The 23,324-nt window shown below is 37.5% G+C and overlaps 1 protein-coding gene across 5 annotated transcripts in view; it reads left to right on the forward strand.

The window, feature by feature from the left end:
• TRIQK (triple QxxK/R motif containing) overlaps positions 1-23,324 on the forward strand; it is a 58,408-nt gene that overhangs the window by 22,720 nt on the left and 12,364 nt on the right. For all 5 annotated transcript variants that reach the window (XM_074555183.1, XM_005479515.4, XM_074555171.1 and 2 more), the window contains one exon: positions 22,576-22,661. In XM_074555183.1, coding sequence (XP_074411284.1) covers positions 22,576-22,661 — 86 coding nt within the window. The remainder of the gene's footprint in view (positions 1-22,575; positions 22,662-23,324) is intronic.

Here is a 23,324-nt window from a genome sequence, read left to right on the forward strand (position 1 = left end):
TTACATTTTGATACTTTTATTTGAAATATGTTGCATACTTTGGCATGAAATGTGGTTGTTTTGGATCAGGAAATACTTATCAAAATGAAAATTTTAGATTTAATTTCTGAAATAATAGCAACAGCAAAAAATGTTTGGACATTTTTGAATGTGTACTGAAAATTTCAAAATTTCCCCGTTTCTCACAAAACAGCAATTCCCCTATCTTTTGTCTGTTAAGAAAAGGAATGGAACCAGAAGGCAACATCTACATCATTGAGATTGCTCTCCTCTGTCATAAGCAAAGATGTAGCAGGACAGATGTCAATGGAATAAAACTTCTCCAATCTATTTTTTTAACTAGTCATAGTTTTTTTCCCTTTTTTAATGTCAGTCACCTCTTTACTGTGGGAAAGGAAAGGAGGGGAAACAAATATTGACTACTCAGAAAGTCTTCTCCTACTGTTTATTTATATTGGAAAAAAAAAAGAAAACCAGAAATAGCAGTTCTGGTGTACCTTTTTTTTTTGCATATGGAACATTACATTTGCTGTCTTGAATTTTTCTAATAAAAATCTATTACTAAGCACATAATAAAGAAAAGTAGGAAAAAAAACATTCCTTTTGCTATTATGTGTGACTGTTGGCAAGTTTTGGAATTTGAGTTGTATACTTCAGAGCAATAGGCCACTGATACCATGTGTAGTTCCTTTTTCTTGGGAGGAGATTTTATGAAGAATGAATTTGGTGTCACAAAAAAAAGAACTATATCCTTTGGTCAGTTAGTGCTGTTTTGATTTTAATTTTATGCCAGTGGAATCACTTTCTGGAAACTGAAGCAGGAGCAGCTGAGGAAAACACTGCTGTGAAGCAAAGCCTAGTCTGGCTATACTAATTTAATCCACATTTTGTGATGATTGGGATGTTTTTAAATATGTTCTGTGAAGGCTGATGACGAATTTTAAGCACATGCAGCTTGTGATCACATATTTTGTAAGTCCAAAGCTGCAGAGCTGTGTTTTATTGCCTTGGCTGAGAGCATAGAAGGTGATGGCAGATCTGGATATGTACTTACATATGTGAGGATATTATTTAGTTTTCATTTGTTGGGCAGACATAGACTCAGTCTGAGCAGGAGTGGGAGGGGTGGCTGCAGATCCAGAGGACTGTGGAAATGTGTTCACACACCTTGAAGAGAAGCTAAGGAGAAGGGTTGTGTATCTAAACTCTTGGCTCCCATCCCTTCTCCACAGCAAAGTTTCTTTGAGCTTGTTTGATTATACTACTTTTACTATATGTTCAGACTACACTTGTTTAGTACTCATATACAGATGGAGGCTCATAGACTGCTCTTATTTTAATCTCATCAACAATATCACTGTTTCACTCAATGGAGTTGCTACAAATTGGTATAGGTGTAAATGAGAGTGAAATTTGACATGTTTCCAGTTGCTGAACTGGCTTTCAGCATGGTGTTACTTAAAGCATTTGCAATTCCTGTAAGGTGTGCGGTGTCTACAGGGCTGTTGCAATGTTATATATTTGTGTTTGTACTTACTCTCACCTTCATTCAATTCTTCAATGAATTCATTTCTGTAGTCAAAGTCAACCGAGAAAAAACCTCTTATAATCCTTTACAAAATACATAACATTTTCACTATAGACACATGTAAGCATGTATATATTACATTCAGAGGCAGAGCAGTTTAACATTTTTAGAAATTCTTTCACCAGGCTTTGAAAATCTTAGCTCATGTGTGAAAGCTGGACTTCAAACTACTCTCATCTCAGTGTGAATATGTAAATCTAATTTTAGGCACCCATTTCTAAAAAATCCCAGACATAATTTTTCAGTGTGTACAGTGTTCACATATGCACATTCTCTGTGTGTGGTGCATGTGATTATATTTGTAGGTGCTATTGCATTAATATAAATGCAAGGAGAGTTGGGCAGTGAACTACAAATTGGATTTCCTCTCATTTCATCATAAAAAAGCAGTGGAACAGGCATGAGAATGAAATGCTCAGCACAGATACATCTCTCAGGATGTGCTTAATAGATATTTAAGGTGAACATAATTCATAGTTGTAACTGCATTTCTTTAGCTACAATGCTATGAAAAGTGGCTCTGGTTTTTTTTGGGTGCAGTTAAGTTTTATCCAGCCATTGTCCTACCATGGAAAGTGGTGGTCTCTGCTGCTCCTCCCTGTCTGGACTAGCAGGAATGAAGGCAGCAGAGTCTGACAAGCTTTGCAGGGGCAGTGGTCTAAGAAGAAAGACATAAGAGTCACCTTGGATCAAGTCAAGAGGTTTAGCTGAAGGGATTTTTGTATTTCATGCTTCAGGATGTGACCACATGCATTACATAGTTCATCAGGTATTGCACCTATTTATGGCCTTGAAAGAATGTGTTAGATGTCCATGTTCAGGAAAAGCATGACCACAGAATAGTCATCTGGCTTTTGTAATGAATTGAATGTAATGAATCACATAGCGATTGCTATCGTCCAGTTCATTAATTGCGTGTTGTCATGGATTTCTGTAACTGGATTGTATTAAAAATATTTTTCTTTTCTGGAAGCTTTTGCTTGTATTGTGCCTTATTTTGGAAGAAAATTAGGAACAGGCTGCATTGTACTTTTCAAGGTCTTGAACTATTTATGGGATTGTCTGCTCAGCTCTACATATTGCTTGCAGGCTTAAAGTATTGGATAAGAAAAAGAACTTAGAGGGCAGAAGGAGAATGGTCTTAAGAAGCTCAAACTGCTAGAATGAAAATAAGAAAAGGCATTTGCTTGATTTGAATTACAGTTACAGAAATCTCAAACATAATGTGAACTAGCTTTTATTTGATGGTTAAGGCTGATTAAAATAAGCACTATTGAAAGTATTCACACATTCAAAGGTATTTTCAGATATTTCATTTGTGTAGGATGTTGAATCAGTACAGAAAAGCACCGTGAAGTGAACGAAGAGCTCTACAATAAGTGGAATGTGGGAAAACAAATAATTTCCCCTGATTGAGCACTCTGGTTTCGCTCAATAAATTTGCAGATAATATAAAGCAAGTCACTAATCTGTTGCTTAATTTTTGAAATACTGTACTTGAAATCTGGTCCTTATCATTATCTCAGTTACATAGATACCCTATTCACTATGGGACCAGCTGAGGGATTTTGCTCAGCTAAGCTACTGATACTGTTCTAGAATAACTCATAGAGTAAGCAATAGTATTTTCAAGAATTTTGACTGCCTGTTAAATAGGCAAAGTGAAAAAGCCTGGCTTCTCGTTCATTTATTTGCTGTGAATATCTTATCATTATCAGCATATTTGCATTGGTGATGTAAGATTTGTACCAAAACTGATATTTTCAGTTGCAATATTTGGTTTTACATAGCCTAAGTAACAATAATTTTAGAATACATAGGGAGGTTTTTTGTTAGAAATAATTTCTTGTGATATTTTAACCGAATACCTGTGGGCCATTCATAAGCATTGGTGTTTGGATGATCTAGGGTGTGATAGGTAAGAGGATGTGACACAGATTGTCAGTAAATCACTTGCTCAGGTTCAGCCTAGGTGATAGTCATGGGAAGATGGTAACTGCCTGGCAGATGTTGGGTGGCATTTATGATGCGATGTTTGTGCATTCAGTTCCTAGTGGAGAAGTGTTGAAAAACATCATTATTTGTTGGCAGTCAAAACAGAGAGGAGCTGGATAATGAACTAGCATATGGAGTGAAACAGTGTCTCAGCAATAGACTAGTCCCTTCAGCTCAAGGTTACAGCATACTGGTTAGAGGCCCAGATTTAGTGAAGCTGTTTTGAGTAAGTCTGAGCTCACACTGTGCATTAAACCCTTCAGCTTTGGGCCTCTTGAGCACAGTCCTTGACTTGATCTGTCTCTTATCAGCACTAATTAACCTGGCCATGATGCTGTGTACTGTGGCAATGCATCTCCTTCTTGCACCTTACCAGTTCACATTACAGGCAGAACAAGTCTGAGCTCTCAGTTTAGACCTGGCCTGAGGGATCTGCAGTCACTATGAACTGAAGAGCAGGGAGAAGTTTTAAGTTAAAGTAGAATGTAAGCAGGGCCTTTTGCAGGCACTGAGTGGAGATGTGTAAGAATAATCTCTACAGGCTTCTGTTCTAACAGGTGAATGGTGAGAGTTTTGGGCTGATGATTCATTTCTGCGCTTGTAGGTTAAGCAAGAATTGTACTGCTTTCTGGCACAGAGGTCGAATAACCTTAAACTCTTTTATCCCTAAAACAGAGGGGCTGCTTGCACTCTGCTTATAGAAAATTGTTCCAGGCAATTTTCAGTTCCTACTTAAGCCACATGTAGGAATTACTTGGGAGAGAGTGACAGTGGGCACGTGTCAGAGACTGTTGTAACAATTGGAGTGAGCGTACCCTTTAATTCCAGTTCCCATTGTCTAAATATATTGGTGCACCTGCAACCTGATATTCAGAGGGTGCAGTTCAACATTACAAAGTGACCTTTAACGATGCCTACCTCTCTCTCCTTGTTCCTGCCACCATGTCACAGTGTATAGTCTACCATCCTCTGGGATGGCAGAGCTGTTTGTATGCCATTTTGATCCAGCTTTAAGTAAAACATGTTCTGAGCAGTTTGTGAGGTTGAGTGAATTCCCTGATCTGCTTCATCATCTGGCTGCTTGCACCAGCTAATACACATCAAAGCCAGGACAGCACACTGCAGGAACTGGTGTGGCAAAACTCAGGCCAGCAAGTGCCATAAGCCTGTATTGCTGTTGAACACATTGCAAAGCTGAGCCACATGTCAGCTGAGTTTAGGAAGAGTTGTTATTCCATATAACATGCAGATTGAACAGATTAGGAAGCGTAAGAAGGATTTGTGCCCTGTGTTAATTTCCCTCACTTTCTCAGAATCAGTTTTGATCTCAATCCAGTGGCCTCTGTAGGTCAGATCAGGCCTACAGGCTGTGTTACTTTATGAATAATAACTACAATAGGTTAAATCCACATATTTTTAGAGGTATTTTACACTGTCTTCAGTAAGCAATGATGTTGCCTTTCCTACATGTGGAAGGCATAACAAAACCTGAATGCAGTCCTGTTTTTGGCACAGCCTTTTCCATAACATTCACGTGTAGTGCAGTGGTGTTTTGCCTGCTAAGCAGTAGAAAGAAGTGGAGGGAAATGGCAACCCCCAACTAGTGGGGTTGTCTCTGAAGAAATACTTTTACAGAAAAGATCGGCTGCTGTCCTCTCTGTCTTTTCTGGAATAGATGAGGACTGTGCAAACTAGAATGCACAGAGAGAAACATTGAATAAATTGCAAATCAAATAGAACTGAAGGTACAATCCTTAACATACTTCATAGTGTGAAGTGTCTCAGAAAATCCACCTGTTAAGTACAATACCAGATGGAAAAGATTGGTAAAGTTACAAGAAAGACTCATGTCTGTGATACACGAGGCTCTGTGTGTCTTGATAGACAGCTTTGAAAACCACAGACCTTGTAGCATATATATTCCATGGAAGAGCTTCTATCCAAATGATTTAATGGAAGAAAAAAATATAACTCATGTTCGTGTAGAGAAAATTATCAAATTCTAATGAGTAATCATCATGAAAGGACAAAGAAGGAAATGCTTTCATGTATTCCTCAGAGAGGGAAAATAAAACATTTTGGCTCTTACAAAAGCAGAAAAAAGGTATCCCACAGAGGGTTGTCTTCCTCATCTTATTTCTGTCCCAGATGAAAAAAGAGAAATTAAAAGTATAGTTTAATGTTATTTTTTTTTTTCTTTTTTTTGCTTTATTCAGCTACCTTTCAGGTAATTTTTAGTCTGCAGAGAAACACTTCCTACAGTCAAGAGACCATGAGTAGGAAGGTTGGATTTTCTTGTGGTAGAAATTTGGGACAGGTATCACACTACTGAATTTAGCAGTTATTTCAGATGCTTATCCTTGTAACTGGGAGCAAAATCCAATCCATAAGTGTGAAGATAAAATTAATAACACTTTAGTGCTGGAAAAGCTAATTATATTTCTTCACCATTTTTTGTTTATGGCCAAAGTGGTATCAGCTGTGGACGTTGACCAGCAAGTTCACAACCAGTGATATCAATTCATTGGCTGGAAATCTTAGTGGAAAGGTTCCCTTGCTCCTAGTGATTACTCATGGTCTTGAAAACAGGGTACTTCATCCTTGTATGTATTTAAAGTAATGATAAAAGATATTGAAGCCATTAAATAGGGTACTGGGGACCCTGAGTTTGAAGTATTGAGTACTGTTTTGCTCATCTGTGTTTAAAAAAGATGAATTGGAAGTGAAGAAATGCTGAAAGAACTGCTAGGGAAGACCAAGAAGAGCCTTGTTTAGCACAGCTGAACACGAATTAAGACAAATATGGTACCTTTTGGAACTTCCCAAGTAAACTCATGGGAAAGACACAGTCCATATATATCCAGTCCATAACTGTATAAATTGTTCATAAAGATACATAACAGGAAACAGAAGGCAATTTCTTACCAATAGGAGATTGAGCTTATTAGGTAATGTCCTATTGGTAGGCTAAAGAAAAAAAAATATAAAATAAACCAACTAAAACCCGTCCCCTCCCCCCCCAAAAAACCCCAAACTGAAAGCTCTAACTTGTTTTCCAACTGATTGTTTTCTATGATCAGTTTTAAAGAAAACAGCATGATACATATGCCTTCTCTAGCAAAGTACTGGATTTCAGTAGTTCACCAAGTCCTTTCTAGTCATATGTTCCATATGGACAAAGTTTCACTGTGAAGTGGAGCAGCTTTCATAGATATTTATAGCAAAAGAATGCATTTGGAAGGATTACCATAACTTTCTAACTGAAGTTTTACTTGTGGAAAAATTAATACTGAATATTTTTACCAAAATCGAGATTTCAGGAGAGCTGACAACATAATCTTGAATTTCACTGGTTTTTCCTTTTTTTTTTTCTTTTTCCTTTGGAGAGAACATGAAATTCATACTGAAAGGAGAGAGATAAGGGAGAAGGAACACATTTTGATCATAACACTAAACTTTGTTTTTTAGTGCCTGTGCTCTCAACACAGTGTGGTGAAGCTATCACGATATTTCCACAGCATCATTTTTTTCTGTTTGTTTTGGGGACTTTTTAATAAATTGTTGAGTGTATGTTTGGTGTTGCTGCACTTCTTGTTCTTTGTATTACAGAAGTGCAGTACCTAATATCTAGTGGTAAGTATAGTGTGCAGTTTATCAGAGGATCCCCAGTTGTACATCTTAGACAGGACTTTCCTGTGTTACCCATTGGTCCTAGCTGTTACAGCATGTCCCAGTGGCAGGATGTGACATGGGTATTTTGTCACAAAAAATCTCAGTAGAAAACTAAAAGGAGCTCATAACCACATACTTCTAGCAATTAGCTCATCTCCAGGGAGTGACAGAAAAGAAAAACACATAGTGTATGTAGGTTGACAAGGAACCTAAGAACATATTTTATTTAGTAAGTAAAAAGGAAGATTTTCAAACAGTTTACAGCAGGCGCCAAAGGTGCTTTCTTTAGGTGGAGTTTTCTTTCTCCACCTGTTTGTTACACAGCATATGCAAAGCCAGCAATTTGCCAAGTATTATTTTAACTTAGTTTATCACAGTTTGAAAGAAATTCATGCAGGTGTGCAGCAGTTACTGGAATCTTCCCCACAAAATTGCTCATATCTTGGAAGTGTACACCAGTGTGGGGGACATTGGAAGAGCTCTGTTCTCAGTAAATCTTGGAATAGGTTGATATATTGGCTAGACTGGGTTATAGCAGAGTAAACACCTGGAATGGAAAGTGATGAAGACACATGTATGTCTGGGGACTGTTGGTCACTAACATATCACACTGGTGTGTCAACTTGGACTGCCATTTGAGCAGTGTTTGAACTCAAATGTTGTAGTAATACTGTTTTAATAATTTAGTGTTGTCTGCTCTGCATTTGCAAAAACCCTTTGCTAAATTCTTAGAACTGACATAATGAGATTGAGTGGCTTTTTTTTGGCTCTAGGAAAAGTCTGTCAGAAGGACCGTGTTGTTACTGAAAGTGACGTTGTGTCTCTCTTCTTCTGAAGAATGGAGCTGTTGAAAAACTGACCATAGGGAGGGGGTGTGGCTTTTTTGTTGTCTATCTGCAAAATGAGACATTCACAGAAACGTTTCATTCCAAATGTGAGACAAACCTCTAGGTTGCAAAGAACTGAAAAATTACTTTGAAAAAGAAATATATTGACTATTTTTCACTCTGCATGTTTTGTATAATGAAGGTGTCCTTTCTGGTGTGTTTAAAGAACAGACTCAGCCAGATTGAGGAATGTCAATAGAGGACCACTCAGAGGGTTTACAAATAAACTCTCATCTGGACAGGACACTGCCTGTCCTGTCTGCTGGGAGCCCACCTGGGAGATGGGGGTTCCTCTGTGCTGATGGTTTGCATCAGGGCTCTCTCACAGGAGTTGGACTAAGACTGTCACTGGCCACCTAATGGTGCATGGCTGATGTTCTGTGTCTTGTGTCACATGCTAGACCACATTAGGTGACTCTAGACAGAGGGACTTCATCAGGGGAATGCAGGGGGTGGCACATAGGACCTTTGTGATCAGAGCAGTGTCCACATACAGTTTGTGAGGAACCAAACATAGCTAAAAGTTAGTTGTCCATTTAATTCTGTTTAATTTTGTATGCTTTTAATTCCAGAAACTGAGACTGCATTGTCCATGGGTTTATAAATATTTAACACACATTTTTAATGAATAAGAAATTGAATTTAAGGGTCAGTAGCAGATTCAGTTACTTTTTCAGGTACTTGTTTAACTATTTCTCATTATATTTGTAAATGTAATTTTAAATTCTTTAAAAATAAATTAACGTAGGCCATCAGAAAATCATCTCCAATAGATAACATTCATGTGGGTTTTTTACTTCTATTATACCATTAGACTATGATCTCAAGAGTTTTTGATGAGTACCAAAGTCTTGCAAGGAAAAGAGATTTTCCAAGGTCATACAGTAGTTTTATGAAAGATTCAGGAATAGAAGACAGCTCCATGCTTTATCTGATCTAATCAAATAGTTTTCCAGATGGTAGAATTTTTTCCTAAACAGTCTTTCCATCTTTTGTATGCTTCCTACAAGAGACATCATACTGAAAAGATCATCCTGTGGACTAAAGGTTTGGAAAAAAAGGATACTGGGAGCAACCCTTGATTCTTTGAATAGATTGCCCTAATACATGCCTTTCACCATTTAAATAATTTATAATATAGTGGTGTTCAAAGTAAGGCTATTACCGAAACCAACTGATTTTATTCATTAAAATATCAACAGAGCAGTGATCCTGATGCAAATGGTGAAACAAAATCAAAAGGTTTCAGATAAAATCATTGCCATTACTGTGATGTCAGTTATTGAAAAAAATGAAACATATAGGTTACTTGACAAAATTGTATTTCCAAAGAGAAGGTTTGAAGTAAAGCCTAGCTATTCTTCACTGTGTATTTTAGACTGCAATATTTGTGAAGGATTTCAGACATTCACCTGTCAGGCAGTAAGTCCATTCCCAAAGTTAGGAGTAAGATGTCATTGTTTAACTATACACACATGTGTACTTCCTTTTCTGTGAGCCTTCAGAAAGGGAAAAGGACGGAGTTGAAGGTCTGAAAATTTAAATTTAAAAGTTAGCCAGGCTCCTCTGTCCTATTATCTTAACAGCCATCTCATCACTGACAAAAATCTGGTTTGGCTCTTGAAGGTAAAATTCTGTCTCCTAATATGCCTTCAAGACATTATTACACCTTTAGTTCTCAGGTCCATAAACCATTATTCTGGGTGCTCATAAATATGCATTTCCTTTACACTTTTAAGTAAGCTGCTATTGCTGTCATTCACTTTTAGTTAAGTCCTGTCAGGTGGTGTTTCTGTTGAAGGAAAGAAGTTTAAATTATGGGTGAACTGAAGATACGTAGTTCTTAGGTATGCTAAAATTATGAGTGAGTTGTAGAGATTATTCCTCACAAGTAATTTTAGGATCCCAAGGGATAATGGTGATGTGTATAAGAGATGTTCCCTTCTTGCCTAATTCCATTAAAAGCTTCTGATTTCTGCATTGCTGGAATGAGAATTTTGGAGTGAGACTCCAAAAATCTGCTTTTCTATCTTGCATAATCACTTTCCCAGTATCCTGTGACATCCACCTCTGCTACGACTGTCAGTGCATTGGCTTCTGGAGTGACAGTGATATGTAGGTCTGACGAAGCGTCCTTTGCAATGTGCTTCATTGAAGTGAGAACTGCAAATGCTGGCAGCATTACTGGAAACCTTTTCCTTAAGCAGAATTAATAAATTACACCTTGTATTTTGGGATGGATTTGTTATATACAGCTGGTCCAGAATGATATGGCTTACTAGTAAGAAATGAATCTGCATCTTGGCAGAGAGCATTCTATTTATTTTCAATTCTGAGAAAAGCATTATCCACTGGATAAGACACTGGATCAGAAGTTAAGGTGTTCAGGATCACAGTTTTGCTATTCTTGTGGTGCCTGACATCTTGCAGGTCTCCTTATTCAGATGTTTTCTTCCTTTCACTTTCCAAGCATGGTTGTGATTATTCATAGGATATCCCCCTCAGCTCTTGCAGATCTTCTGCTTCTGGGTGAACAACATGAATCCTATCCCTTGTACTAAATCGATAAATTTAGTCTGTTCCCCACAAGTTCTAGCTCCAGTCCAGGCTTTGTTTGGTTCAGACCTGGGAAGATTTTCTATAGCATGTTGTGGCCAGTGGTGAATTAATGTAAACTTGGCAGCGAAGTTAACGTTTAAAGGGATTTCTGCCCAACAAAGCAGGTGTTACAGAGAAGTGGCCCTGGCTTCTCCTGAGCTGTACTGTCTCTGGTGCTCTGTCTCTGGTTTGTCATCTGACTTTGTTAATCTTTGTTTACTGCAAGGCTTTGTTTGCTTCTCATAAAGTCAGATACGTTCTTTAATACTGTTCAAATAGTGCCATCCTGTTGTGTGTGAGAACAGAAAACTGAAGCTGATAGAAACAGATGTGATGTGGTATTTGCAGTGAAAGTCCTCTTTATGTTTCATGTGGCCTCATCTGGTCCCTGAGTTGCTCAGGTTTTCCATACCACCTCCAAGACCTCTCTGTTCCTGTTGGGAAAAAGAAGCTGTGGGTCACAAATTGTGTCATTCCCTTCCTGGACGAGTTGTCACCATCCCTCCTTTAAGCAAAGCTCCACAGCAGAAAGGTTAGTGAGGTATTGTTGGGGATGTCTGTGCCTCCTTGGAGGGTGCTTGTGGAGAAGCATCAGACATGGGAGAAGGGATGACTCCAGGTTCCTGTGGTGCCACAGTCCCTCATGACACAGTCCCTGGGTCATGCCCCAGGGACTGGCCCCAGTCACCTAATAAGGTTGGACATGTCAGGTAGTGTGTTGTCAGCTACAGCAGAGAGACAGCCTCCTCTCCTGAAACACCAGTGACTATTCAGCCAGAAGGTTTAACAGTGTTGCTACAGTACTTGGTGATGTGGTGCTTATTCAGTAACCATTTTTGGAATGACTTAGTAGTGTTGTTTGGCAGTAGCACAATACACACCAGAGTAATTAGGAAGAAGTTTAAAATTACTGTTAGTGAAGAATTTTTTCAGGCACTGGTTGATTTGTTCTTGCTTAATGCCAGAAATGTGGTCTGGAAGAATTTCTTGATAGTTCATATAGGCTAGGGCTGCTGAACAGGTTTTCTTCAGTGAGGAATGGAAGAAGGCGGCATCCTTTTGACCAGGATCCTTTTGATCCTGGTGCTAGAATCATGTACATATAGAATCATATATATGTTGATTTTTTTCCTAAAAACATAACCCAGTGAGTATCTGACTTCTCCTTTATTGATTTAGTGATTTTAGTTGCTTCTGTTCTGTTCAAGGTCAAAAGACAGTAATTAATATAAGACAATGGTAGAAATTTCTGTCTCTGGAGTTGCAGAGATAAGAAGAGCAGAGAAGATATTTTGTGGAACATCTGTTACATGGATGTGCTTGATTATGGGGCAACTGAATAGGATGGCTTGGTTTTCAGTCTCTATATTTTCTTTTTTTGTCTTTAAGTGCTGTCAGTAGAGAACTACGAGTAGTATTTTCCTACCTTCCTGCCTAAGCACAGGCCAGTGTTTAATGGAGCTAACCTCTGGTAATTCTAAAGCCAACATCACAGTAACAAGCAGACAGATGGCACATATAATATTCATAAATTATTGATAGCAGCTTCCTCATCCTTCACAGTACGCTCTTCAAAGTAGGGACAGTTTCTTGTAAGGATCCAGTCCACCAGGGAGATCAGCAACAGCCAATGTTTTGTCAAATCAGTTCAGTGTTCTTCTCTGATAGAGTAGCAAACTTAGCATTGATGGGGAAGAGGAAGACGTGCCTTTTACCTTGACCTTGTCAATGTATTCTGGTAAAAAACTAGAGATATATGAATATTAAGCTACTGCAAGATGGGTACCAAACTGATATGAAAGCTGTTCTCAGTAGTTACTAGTGGATCCAGAGTGGCCTGGACCCAGTATTTTAATTTGCAGTGGGACGATGATTTTAGTCTGCGAATTATACCAGTATGAGAGGTAAATTCAAACTAAATTTTAGAAATCAGGGAAATGTCTTGGAAAAATAAAATAAAATACAACAGAAGAAGGGCACGTTTCTTAACTGTGGCATAAATATTCAACCTACAAACTAAGGGTAAGAAATGCTTATGCAATAATCTTGGAGAAAGGCTTTATAACAGTGAGTAGAGTCACAGGCAGACTGTGACTCTACAGTGTGATTGAATGTGATTGAAAAAGATAAAAGATACCAAGAAGATCTGCTTCCACTTTTGAGGGGGCTATATCACATTTCCTCTGTTTGCAGCCACCCATTAATAAAGTCATTGTAAGCCAAATTGCAGCTGGGTGCAGCCTGAATCAGAGGCAGGAAGACTCATTGTATTCTGCGTGTCTCTCCTACCACACCTTATGCTGCCTTTTCCACACCTCTTATAATCAAAGAAACAGTACAATAGTTTCTGGTCCCCAAAAATCATCTCATCAACTGTTTGATAAAAATGTGGCTTTTAATTTCATTGATAGTGAATACTTCACAGAATCATAGAGGGGTTTGTGTTGGAAGGGACCTTATCTTGTTCTGAGCCCTGCCATGAGATGTATCTCATCTGCCATGGGCAGAGATAGGTCTCACCAGATTAGGTTACTCAGTGCTCTGTCCAACCTGACCTTAGACACTTCCAAGGATGGGGTATCCACAACTTCTCTGGGTAATCTTTTCCAGCCTCACCACCCTCACAACAGAGAATTTTTTTTTTTCTAATATCTAATCTAAACATACTCTCTTTCAATTTTGGGGCCATTCTCTCTTGACCTGTTACTATGTGCTCTTGTAAATAGTCTCTGCAGTAGTAGTTTTGGTTTGCTTTCTGCATTTTCAGAATTCATACTAAAATGTGGTTGCTTATATGCAAGTGTAACTGCAAGCAGTTGTTCCATAGCAAAGTTGTACAAATGTACTCAAAACAACATGTAGGAAGTAATGTATGTATATATTATGTAGGTGGAGAAGAAAGAAGCCAAATGCCCACCCAGTTTCAGTTGATCTGTTTCAAATTAATTGCGTTCATTTATTTTGAAGAAAGGTATTTAATGTTTTCATAGTTGTCTATTTGAGTAGGAAATGCTAACAAGACTGTTGGAGAGGTTAACTGAAGAGCTGCATCCTGTGTGTGGAGGCTCCTTTTACTTGGAGCCAGTAGTTTAATGGCTGCAGGTATGCACATGTTGGGCTTAAGCACAGGATTGCAACAGATAGTTTAGCACTGAAAGGCATTAAAAAGGACTGCCTATCAAATAGTAGTAGTAAGCATCAATAATTTTAGTGTTGTTCTTCAGATCTTTCATTATAGTCTTACAGTTAATTGAGTATATTCTGCAGTTATTGAAAACAAATTTCCTGAATAATTAGCTGATTTATTGTTTCCGTTTGTTGACTGTACATTATTAATAATTGGTTTCCTGAATTTATTTTCTTAAATATTTATATAGATTTTTTAAATATTCCTTAAGTATCAGAAAAGGTGCTAATTTATATATGTTCTTAATTACTTGTTACAATCAAAGTATGGCTAATAAAATTTTAAATGTAAACCAATTTTTAATGAAAAGCTGCTTTTCATGGCAACTCATAGAAAATTTGAGGGATTTTCTGCTTCCAGTCAGAATACTATATTTAACAAATATTACCAGACTTCTGGTTTGGAATCAGGGAAAGATAGCAATAATTAAATGGGTATATTTTGATGTACTTAAGAATGCAGTATATTTTGGGGTTTTTAAATTTTGCATGCAGCATAAAATGAAGTTATTCATTTTAATGCGTCCTTCTTGTTGGCTTAAAGCAGAAATATAGTTGCTTGAAAATTAATTTACCCCTCATGAATGACTGGTTGGATTATCTTCGTAGCATTAAATGTCAACCCTGAGCTCAGAGCACATTGTGTCTACAGTAAAAAGTTGTCCCTGAGCACTTAATGTTGTGTTAAATGATGATGTGTCCTTTGCAAATGTATTATTAGTGTCAAGCTGTTCCGTCTCTCAAGATTGAAAAATGGTCAGTGATTTGAGCTGCCATTAAACCTGAATAAAATAGAGAGGCTGTGGGGGGTTTTCATGCCTTTTCTTAGTACAGACACAGTCTTGTGTAGGTATAAGACATATAAAAATCTTCCTGTTAACCTGAGACTCTAAAAACTCCCTTTGGAATCACAGCAATTAAAAAGAAGAAAATCTTACTTCTGCTTCTCAGGAAAAGAATGGCCATTGAATTTATCTGTGTGACACTCATAACACAAAACACAATAATAAATACTTGAGAGCTTGATCTTGTTTCCATAGGTGTGAGCTAGGGCTGTGTTGCCAATTCTCAGATAGAGGTTATAAAACTGTTACTGCTGTGTGGTTTGCCAACTGATTTTTACTGAAGTTAGGCTTGAAATTCCCATGGAACCTTGTTTTTCTGAGTTTCCTCAACATTCTAAATAAATAGTTATTTTCAGAATGAAGCAGGCATAATGAAGATGTTTTCTGTGAGAGTAGAGTTTCACATTGAAATAAATTCTATTATTCAGTGAGTATACAATGACTGAATTAAAATCTCTCAGAGATCATAGAATTAAATACTTGTTCATGCACTTTAGGAGGCAGGTGTGTAGGTGCTTCTGTGGTTTTCAATGGTGTTACAAAGCACTTTAGAAAACACTTCTTTCCCCATGCGAGACATCTAACTTGCTGGCATTTAGAAAGGCACTTAAGGCAAAGTTGTACTGCTATGTATGAGATGATAGAGCTCAGTTTTGAGCTCATACTCAGTTTTTCTTACATCCCAGGGCATGTAAGAAAATAAATGCTTGCCTTTACTCCTACTGAAACACAAACTACTCTAAAGTTAGGGAATTGATGGTAGTGCAAACTGATTTGAACCTTTTAGTCCATTGACTTGGTGTTTGCAGACCCTACTGAATTCCTTGGGTGCACTTTAGTTCCATTGCAATGGTGGCATTAAGGTACTTCAGGCAATGTGATTTTATGGCTAAATTCTCTCAGCTGTCAGCCATTCAGCTAGTTCTATGGAATTGATTTCCTGATAGTTGAAAAAGGCAAGTGCCATGCATATGCAGAAGAAAACAAGGAGGACATGGACATACATCTAGTGAAGGGTCAGGATGTCCATCTGGAGTGCAGCATGTACAAGAAGAGGCTGAGAGAGCTGTCTTTACAGCTTTAGGAAGAGAAAGCTGAGATGTTACTGCTGTTTACAAGTACTGAATAGATTGAGGCCACAGGCAGGGTGAAGCCTAACTTTTCTCAAAGGTGCACAATGGTAGGACAAAAGGCAAGTTAGAGAATATTTTCAGTAGGTAGGTGAAAAATATTTTTACTAAAAGGATGACCAAATGTTGGGAAGAGTTTCTTAGGGAAGTTGTGGAATCTCTACCTTTGGAAATACCAAAAACTCAGCTGGATAAGCTCAGCTAGACTTGCTCCCAGACTCACTGGTGCTGACTTTCAGGTTGAATGCAGTTTAAAAACTGGCTCTGTTCTGAGCAGAGGGATGGATCATATGACCCCCAGGAATGTCTTCTAGCCTGTCTCCTGAGAGTGTAGCTTAAAGCAGGACCATAGGTGGTACAGGGGAGCAGTTCTGAAGAGGCAGTGTGCTAATTATGGTACAGAGTGCAGGGGCTCTGTAGCACAGGCATAGCTAACTGGCTTGGGAACCAGCACCTCATAGCTGGGCAGGGATGGAATTCAGGCTGTGGTTTTCAATGCAATTCACAGTCTCTTCAAGGCTCTGGGATTTTCTCTCTGTAGTACTAATGATACCAAAGATAATTACTTCAAAGGTAATTTGGCTGTGTTTTTAATGTCTTGAATCAAGATAAAGTCATGTAGGGACTGGTTCTTCTTCTCTGTTTATCCCTTAGAGCTATTTCCTTGGTTCATATTTATTCTCCTTAACCTTAGAGCTGAAGCCAACCCACCTGACTTGGGTTCTGAACATCTCTAGTTGTTCTTGACAGTGAAACAGGCAGCACCAGGGAGCTCTTTAGGTTGTGCTAGGCTGCTGTCACTCACTCTTTGGAGAAGTCTCTCTGTGGGAGTTAAAGAGAGACCTAAACTAGCAATTACCTAAAACTGAACTCAGGTGTAATGGGTGTGATATTCTGTGTCTTGCATATAGGGAGGTTGTGGAGGATGGCGTGACTGAACCTTCCTCCATCCTGGGCCTTTTTCCATGCGAATGAGATCTAATTCTCCCTTACCCCTGTTACTGCAGGTAAAAGGATGGGATGCTTGAAGTCAAACCCTGAAAAGACCAGAAGTCCATTTTCTTGCTGTGTTTGTTCTATGGGGTTTTGTGGAGGGTTCCTGGAACCTTCACTAATTCATATCAATAATCATGATAAACCAATTGATTTCAGCTTAACTAGGTGTGTGATTTCACACTTGCAGTTTGTCAGTAAGTCTTGGCACAATCTGTCTTTAGTTTCTAATTAGATATGTATGTATTTTAGTATGGTTTTCAGTATCAGTTACAGTAAGGTACTTTAGTTAAACTGCTACTGGTAACTAAAGTTTACCCTCTAGTTGTAGTTTTATTGATCCTTAAGCAGTACTTTAACATATGAAATGGATTGCTAATGTACGGAAAACATCTTACTAATGTTCTGAGTGTGACTATAATACCAGCACAGAAAGATTCAGGACAGCAGTTTGTTGGTTGTTACAAATTATACTGAAAGTGTTGAAAGGAATTTTAAATCTGTAGCGTGATTAAAAAATTTAACTATCTGTCAGGTTTTTTGGCATGCTGTAAATAACTCATCTTCAAATTATTTGTCTGAGTAATTAAATTTAGATTGCACATTTCTCATTTCAAATATTTTGACTCTTATCTATTTGGTTTTCCATTGTGGTTTAATTGATGTGGTCTATATAAACGGACAATAAATTTATATACCTTTGTTATAAAGATCAGTCAGTGAATAGAACTTGGTATTCATCCCAGACAGAATTATGATTGAATGTATTTGCAAGATTAAAGCTTGAATTTACTTCTTTCTAATTAAAGGCAATTAAAGATTTGCAGACACAAATAAAAGACAATGAATTGAGGAATAAGTGTAGAAGCAAGTCCATTTGCAGGTGAAAAGAAGTGCCTTTGAAGCAGAACCAGCTGTATTTTCATTGAAAGAATAACAGTTTAGGAAGCTTTTCTGCATGTGCTTGCTTGATAGCATAATGTACTCATAAGCAGCTTACGCAGTACAGTATTCAGAAAATAGCAGTGCATTAATTTTTAAAGTAGCAAATGCAGGCGAAGAGCAATGCTGCCACATGATGATAATGAAGGTGGATATTGTAAAGTCTGCTGAGAGAAAAGAAAGCAGGGAGCTCCTGAAATGTGAACATTTATAAAACAATAACTAGATATTCATATGATAATAAGCTTGGACAGCAGCATCAACAAAGGCCAAAGATGCAGTTGTGTTTCTGCTTAAGCCTGATGAATTGAAAAGCAGAGAGGCAGTCTTTAGTCTGTTATTCAATTCCAGTAATGAGCTATTGTTAGAATGAAGGAGTAAATATCTAGAAGGGTTGGAAATACAAGGTTTTTTTCCTCATGAAGTTATTCTGTAGATTTTTTTCAGGTTGTGTCTTAAACAGCAGCATCTTTAAACACAATCCTAAATGTGGTCAGTTTTCTGTAATACAGTGCTCAACATCCTGCATTCTTGGTTGCATGTATAAAGGAGCTTGGTATGTATGCAGAGGGACAGTGTTGTGCAATATTTCTGTGACACTGCCAGATAGTACACACAACAAAATTAATCCAGAACTTAAATAACTTGCCTAATTTATACATATTACTTAGGGGTTTTTTGCATTTATCGTCATGCTATTGGAGGTTTTAATTAAAAAGAATACTGAATATACAAGATCAGGTCATCTCTGATCATAATATATTAGGGGATCTCAATTTCCCTTGTAAGCAGAGTTAAATTTAAAAAACCTTGTAAAATGCATAGATTTTTATTCCTAGTTACATGAAGAGAAACAAACTCACTTTGCATATTGTATGAATCTCTAATATCCACTCTGAAGGAGGCACCCTTTGTAATTTTTCACAATATAGCTGTTTTAGTAGCTAAAAAGCTCCCTTATCTTCATGCTGTTCTAATCCTACAGCTAGTAAAATAGTCTTCATGTTTTCCAAACAGGATCTGTAAACATGGCACAGCTCACTTCAGGTGCCCCTGAGGTCACTTTGCCACCAAAGGAGTGGAAAAGAAGGAGGAAGGAAGGGAGGAGGTGCCAGGCAAGCTCTGTAGAGTTTCTGACAGGCAAAGGCTACTTCAGGCACTGGATGGGAAGGTGGATGGTCTTTGGAGGCACTGTCAGGAAGCAGGACAAACAGAGAGCTGCAGTCAGGAAAAATAGTTGCCTTATCATGGAGTACTTAAAGTCTTTGGCCTTAAAAATAGAAAGGAAGTGGTGGACCTGAAAAAGGAAAGAAGTAGTGCATTTGTTTAAAAGTAAGCAAATAAATAACGGTAGTTATAAAAAAAGTTTAGGGAAGCTGGCACTAGAGAGTTTGGAGTTTGAGGGAAGAGATGACAAATTGATAACAATAATGACTAGTCAAAGAGGTAAGGATTATGTTTCATAAGAAAAGTAAGATTTGGTCTGGAAATTTTCCAGTGGTATCTTTTTGGCTTCTTCTTGCCTTCGTATATTCCATCAGGAAAACTTGGTGTCTCAGATAGGCATCAGATAAAGCAGACAAATGGGGCTTTGTCTGATGAGTCTGTCTCAACTGGCTTTGATGATCACTTCCTGAGAAGAAGAAATAGCTTAAACTGATGACTCTGACAGATAAATGTACAAGACAGATTGCAGGATAAGTGAGATAAAGCTAGAAGACATTGAGAGTGTGAATATACTTATCCCAACTGGTTGAATTTGCAAGCCCAAAAGAAGGGAGGCTGTAGGGAGCCTGTATTACTTTTTTCTGCTTGTTTTCCAGGTGGTAATGATCAGTATTCACGTGACAGGAGCTTTGCATTTCATTGTTCTTTGTAGTCCTGTAGTGCAGATGTCTTTCCCAAGGCCTCAGAAAGTTCACTTGTTTTAAGAGTCTTTTAGTATGATTGCTGAATCTGGTTTTCATTACAAAGAAGTCCACAGATGCCCTTTTTAAACTTTTGTACTTGATGGACTCAGACTGTTTCCCTACTGTATTTTTTTCCTTTTGGCTATTACATTTAGCAAGGAGAGTGGTAAATTAATGGCAGGTGCATGGATTTGGAGAACTACCAGTTCTAGAGTCATCAATGAAATAGCCTGGTTGTTACAGGAGGGTGAGTTGTTCATATCAGACTTAATATAAATCTGGAAGTATTCTCTAGGTAAATAGAATTCAGTCTTAGCTGTAGCCATAATACTGGAATAAGGAATAGCAGGGTGCCAGAAACCAAGTGAAAGAGCACCAGTAAGCTTTGGATGAATAAACATGGTTCTACCAATACATTCACAAACTGGGTCTGCTATGCAATATTTGCCCCTGCTCACGTCACCTTCACACTTGAGCTGTGGAGAAGAGGAGGGGGAATGGGCAATGGGAGGAAAGGGAGGTGGGTTTTACTAGCTGACTTTTGTCCCATTCCTGGTGGACTTTATCAGGCTTTCTAATTTTCATTATCTAGTGCTGTTGCATCACTGGAAGGGAAATTTCTGACTGTCTTGTTTCATTTACCCCTGATGGAAGAGCAGCAAACGTGAATTATGAGAACTGAGATTGAACTTAGTGCTTGTCAGTTATATAGTTCTAAATGAAGATATTTTTCATGCTTAAACATTTCAGATTGATACATTTCTATAGTTTGTTCGCAAGTAAGTAAGAACAGCTGCATCACTTATGAAAGTTGGCTCCCAACAAACAAACAAAAAATTCAAGGCTGGGGTGTGTCTATGCCAAGTTTCAGCCCAGAGTGTATTTTTATGAGTAATAAACTCCTGCCATTTGTAATGGAAATTCTGAAAGATCTTTTAACTATTTCATGGCAAAAGTATGGATGTGAGACTTTAGGGAGAAGAAAAACATTGTTTCTTTGGCTGATGTAATCTCATGACTTAGTCAGTTCTGTGGTTTCTGCAAGTCTTTGTCCAGCTGTTCTAAAAGATTACTGTACTCCTGATGCATCCTATTATCAGATATTACTGACTTCTGAAAAATAATGGTGCCGTGGTCCTTTCCTGCTAGTAAGATGTATTGACTGGATGAATATTTTGGAGCCTCTGACATAAATCATCTTTCTGTCATCCTTTCTTCACTCTGTCTTTTGAGTTTGCTTGGATATATGCTGCCTTTTTAAAATTCCTAATACATATGTTTTCAGTTATTTTTCCATTTGTTATTGAGTATTTTTAAGTTATTTCAAGTCTATAATGAATAATATCTGACCAAAGAACGGTATGGAGACCTTCCCAATATATAATCCGTAGGGCTGAGGAGAGATGATATAATGAAGGCAAATTTGTAATGTGAGTTCAGGATTCATGTTATGCTACACAGACCATCTCTGTATTGAGTATGAGCAGGGTAATACAAGGAGCAGACAAAGCCAGAAGTGGGTTTCCATGAATCCAGTATATTACTAGAAAGAGACACATTTCAGTATTTCATCACTACACAATAATATCCCAGTTTTCAACGTGGCCATAAAATGAGAAGTTTGCATTATTGATTATGAATATAAAATCACATCTGCTTGGATAAGTGGGATTTTTGTGTACAAACCACTGGACAAAGTTTTAAAGGAAAGGTTAAACTATTTGACTGTAGCAGTAATGAAAGCTAATGTACAAATAGGTGAACTTAGTGATTTGAAAAAGGCCAAATACTACTTTAAGCATTATGGTTTAGCTTTGGAGTTAGGCATAAAGAAAAAAAAAGATAGGTATGCATTAGGAGGGAAAAAATAAAAAGGACTTTTTTAAAAAGCCAAAGCAGTTGTACTGAGGCTGTATGCCTCTGAGCAGTTTCTTCAGATTCTTCTTTTTCTTCTCCTTTTGTGACTGTATCTGTACCTTGTCTTCTGTTAACTTAAAGAAGCTATGGTTAATAGTTCATGATAGAACACTAACAGGCCTTTCAGACAGCAGAAATATCCTTGAGAGATATCAGGTTTTTTATGCTTTATTATTAAGTTGAGATAAATGATTTATACCATTTCTACCATTTCTGAATGTTTACATGTCCTCCTCTGAACTCAGTTCATATGGACTCAGTGTGATCAAGCCCTGGGCTACACTCTTTGTATCTTCAAGAGATAGTTCCTGTAACTTGAAGAAAGTTAATCTAGAAGATTTTGTGTAACGTGTTTCTACAAGGAGATGGTGTCAAGCAATGATTTTATTAGCATTTGCTTAGACTGATCTCCATATCTCTGAGTTCTGATACCTGCAAATAATGTTCCAGTTCAGAATTACAAACCTTTACATTTACCAGAATGTCTTGTCTTCCACATTTATATGTGCATTAGAGATGACTAAGCAAGAAAAATTCTAATGGAAATTTTTGTTCTGATTTCAATGAGAGGGAAAAGTATAATCTACCTTTAATCAACTTATTTGCTAACTGATTCCTATGGAACAATTTATTAAACATTGTAGTAGTGGATATCTATCCATAGATGTATTTCAATGTCACTCTGGTGTAACAGATTCTACACTGATTTGTCAGATCTTGTTTCTGTCACTGTCTGTGTTAACTGTGGCTGTTGCACAGATTGAATCCCTGTGTGACAGAGTAGCTGTTGTTTAAAATGCTGGACTCTGAGGTTTTTTAATATGTTGAATCTAACTTTTCAACTGAAATAAATGCTCATATTCTTTGTATTGTTTTTACATTGTTTTCATTGAATATGCTTTTTTACTCTAGGGAAACAAGATTATAAGAAAACCAGGCCTATGTTAAGAGCTACAAGACTAAAAGCAGAGGCCAAGAAAACTGCGCTAGGCGTAAAGGTAGAGACTTCTTTGATAGCTTAAGCCACCTTTGTGTTTGTTTCTTTTCCTCATAGATGTACTGTGTGAATATTGATTTCTGAGAGATATTGTTTATGACACTTGAAAATCTAAGTAGAATACTAGAATCTGAAATATTTATGATTAACTGCTTTTACTTAACCATAAAATGACTTGAATATTTGAAGTGCTGAAAGATTTTACATAGTCTGTGTCCTTGTTATGATGCATGTTTACTTTAAGGTTTAAAAAGTAAATTTTTTTGTGTGGTTAGAAAATGGATGGATTCAGGGAGCCTGTCTACACACAGAACAAATTCTTTACTATTTCATATAGTTAGACAAATTACAATAAACATTTCTCATGTTCCTCTTCTCATCCTATGCTAGTGGTAATTAAAGAGTGGGTTTGTTAAGTATTGTTAATTCTCAGCATTATTGTCTTAGTCTGCATCCTTGTGAAGTGTTTCTGACTTGGAAAAAGAAGGCTTAACTAAGAGCAAAGGAAAGCATATGGAAAGGTACTAAATTTTATTTTGAAAGTGTTCCCTTTTCAGGCAGGTATGAAGTATAACAATTACTTTGGATCACAGCTGTGAATATGAGCAAGGAGGACAATTAGAAATATTCTCTGTTATCTACTACCCAGTATGTCATCAAAACA

Source organism: Zonotrichia albicollis, chromosome 1 (genome assembly GCF_047830755.1).
Source record: "Zonotrichia albicollis isolate bZonAlb1 chromosome 1, bZonAlb1.hap1, whole genome shotgun sequence".
In the NCBI taxonomy this organism is placed as follows: Eukaryota; Metazoa; Chordata; class Aves; order Passeriformes; family Passerellidae; genus Zonotrichia; species Zonotrichia albicollis.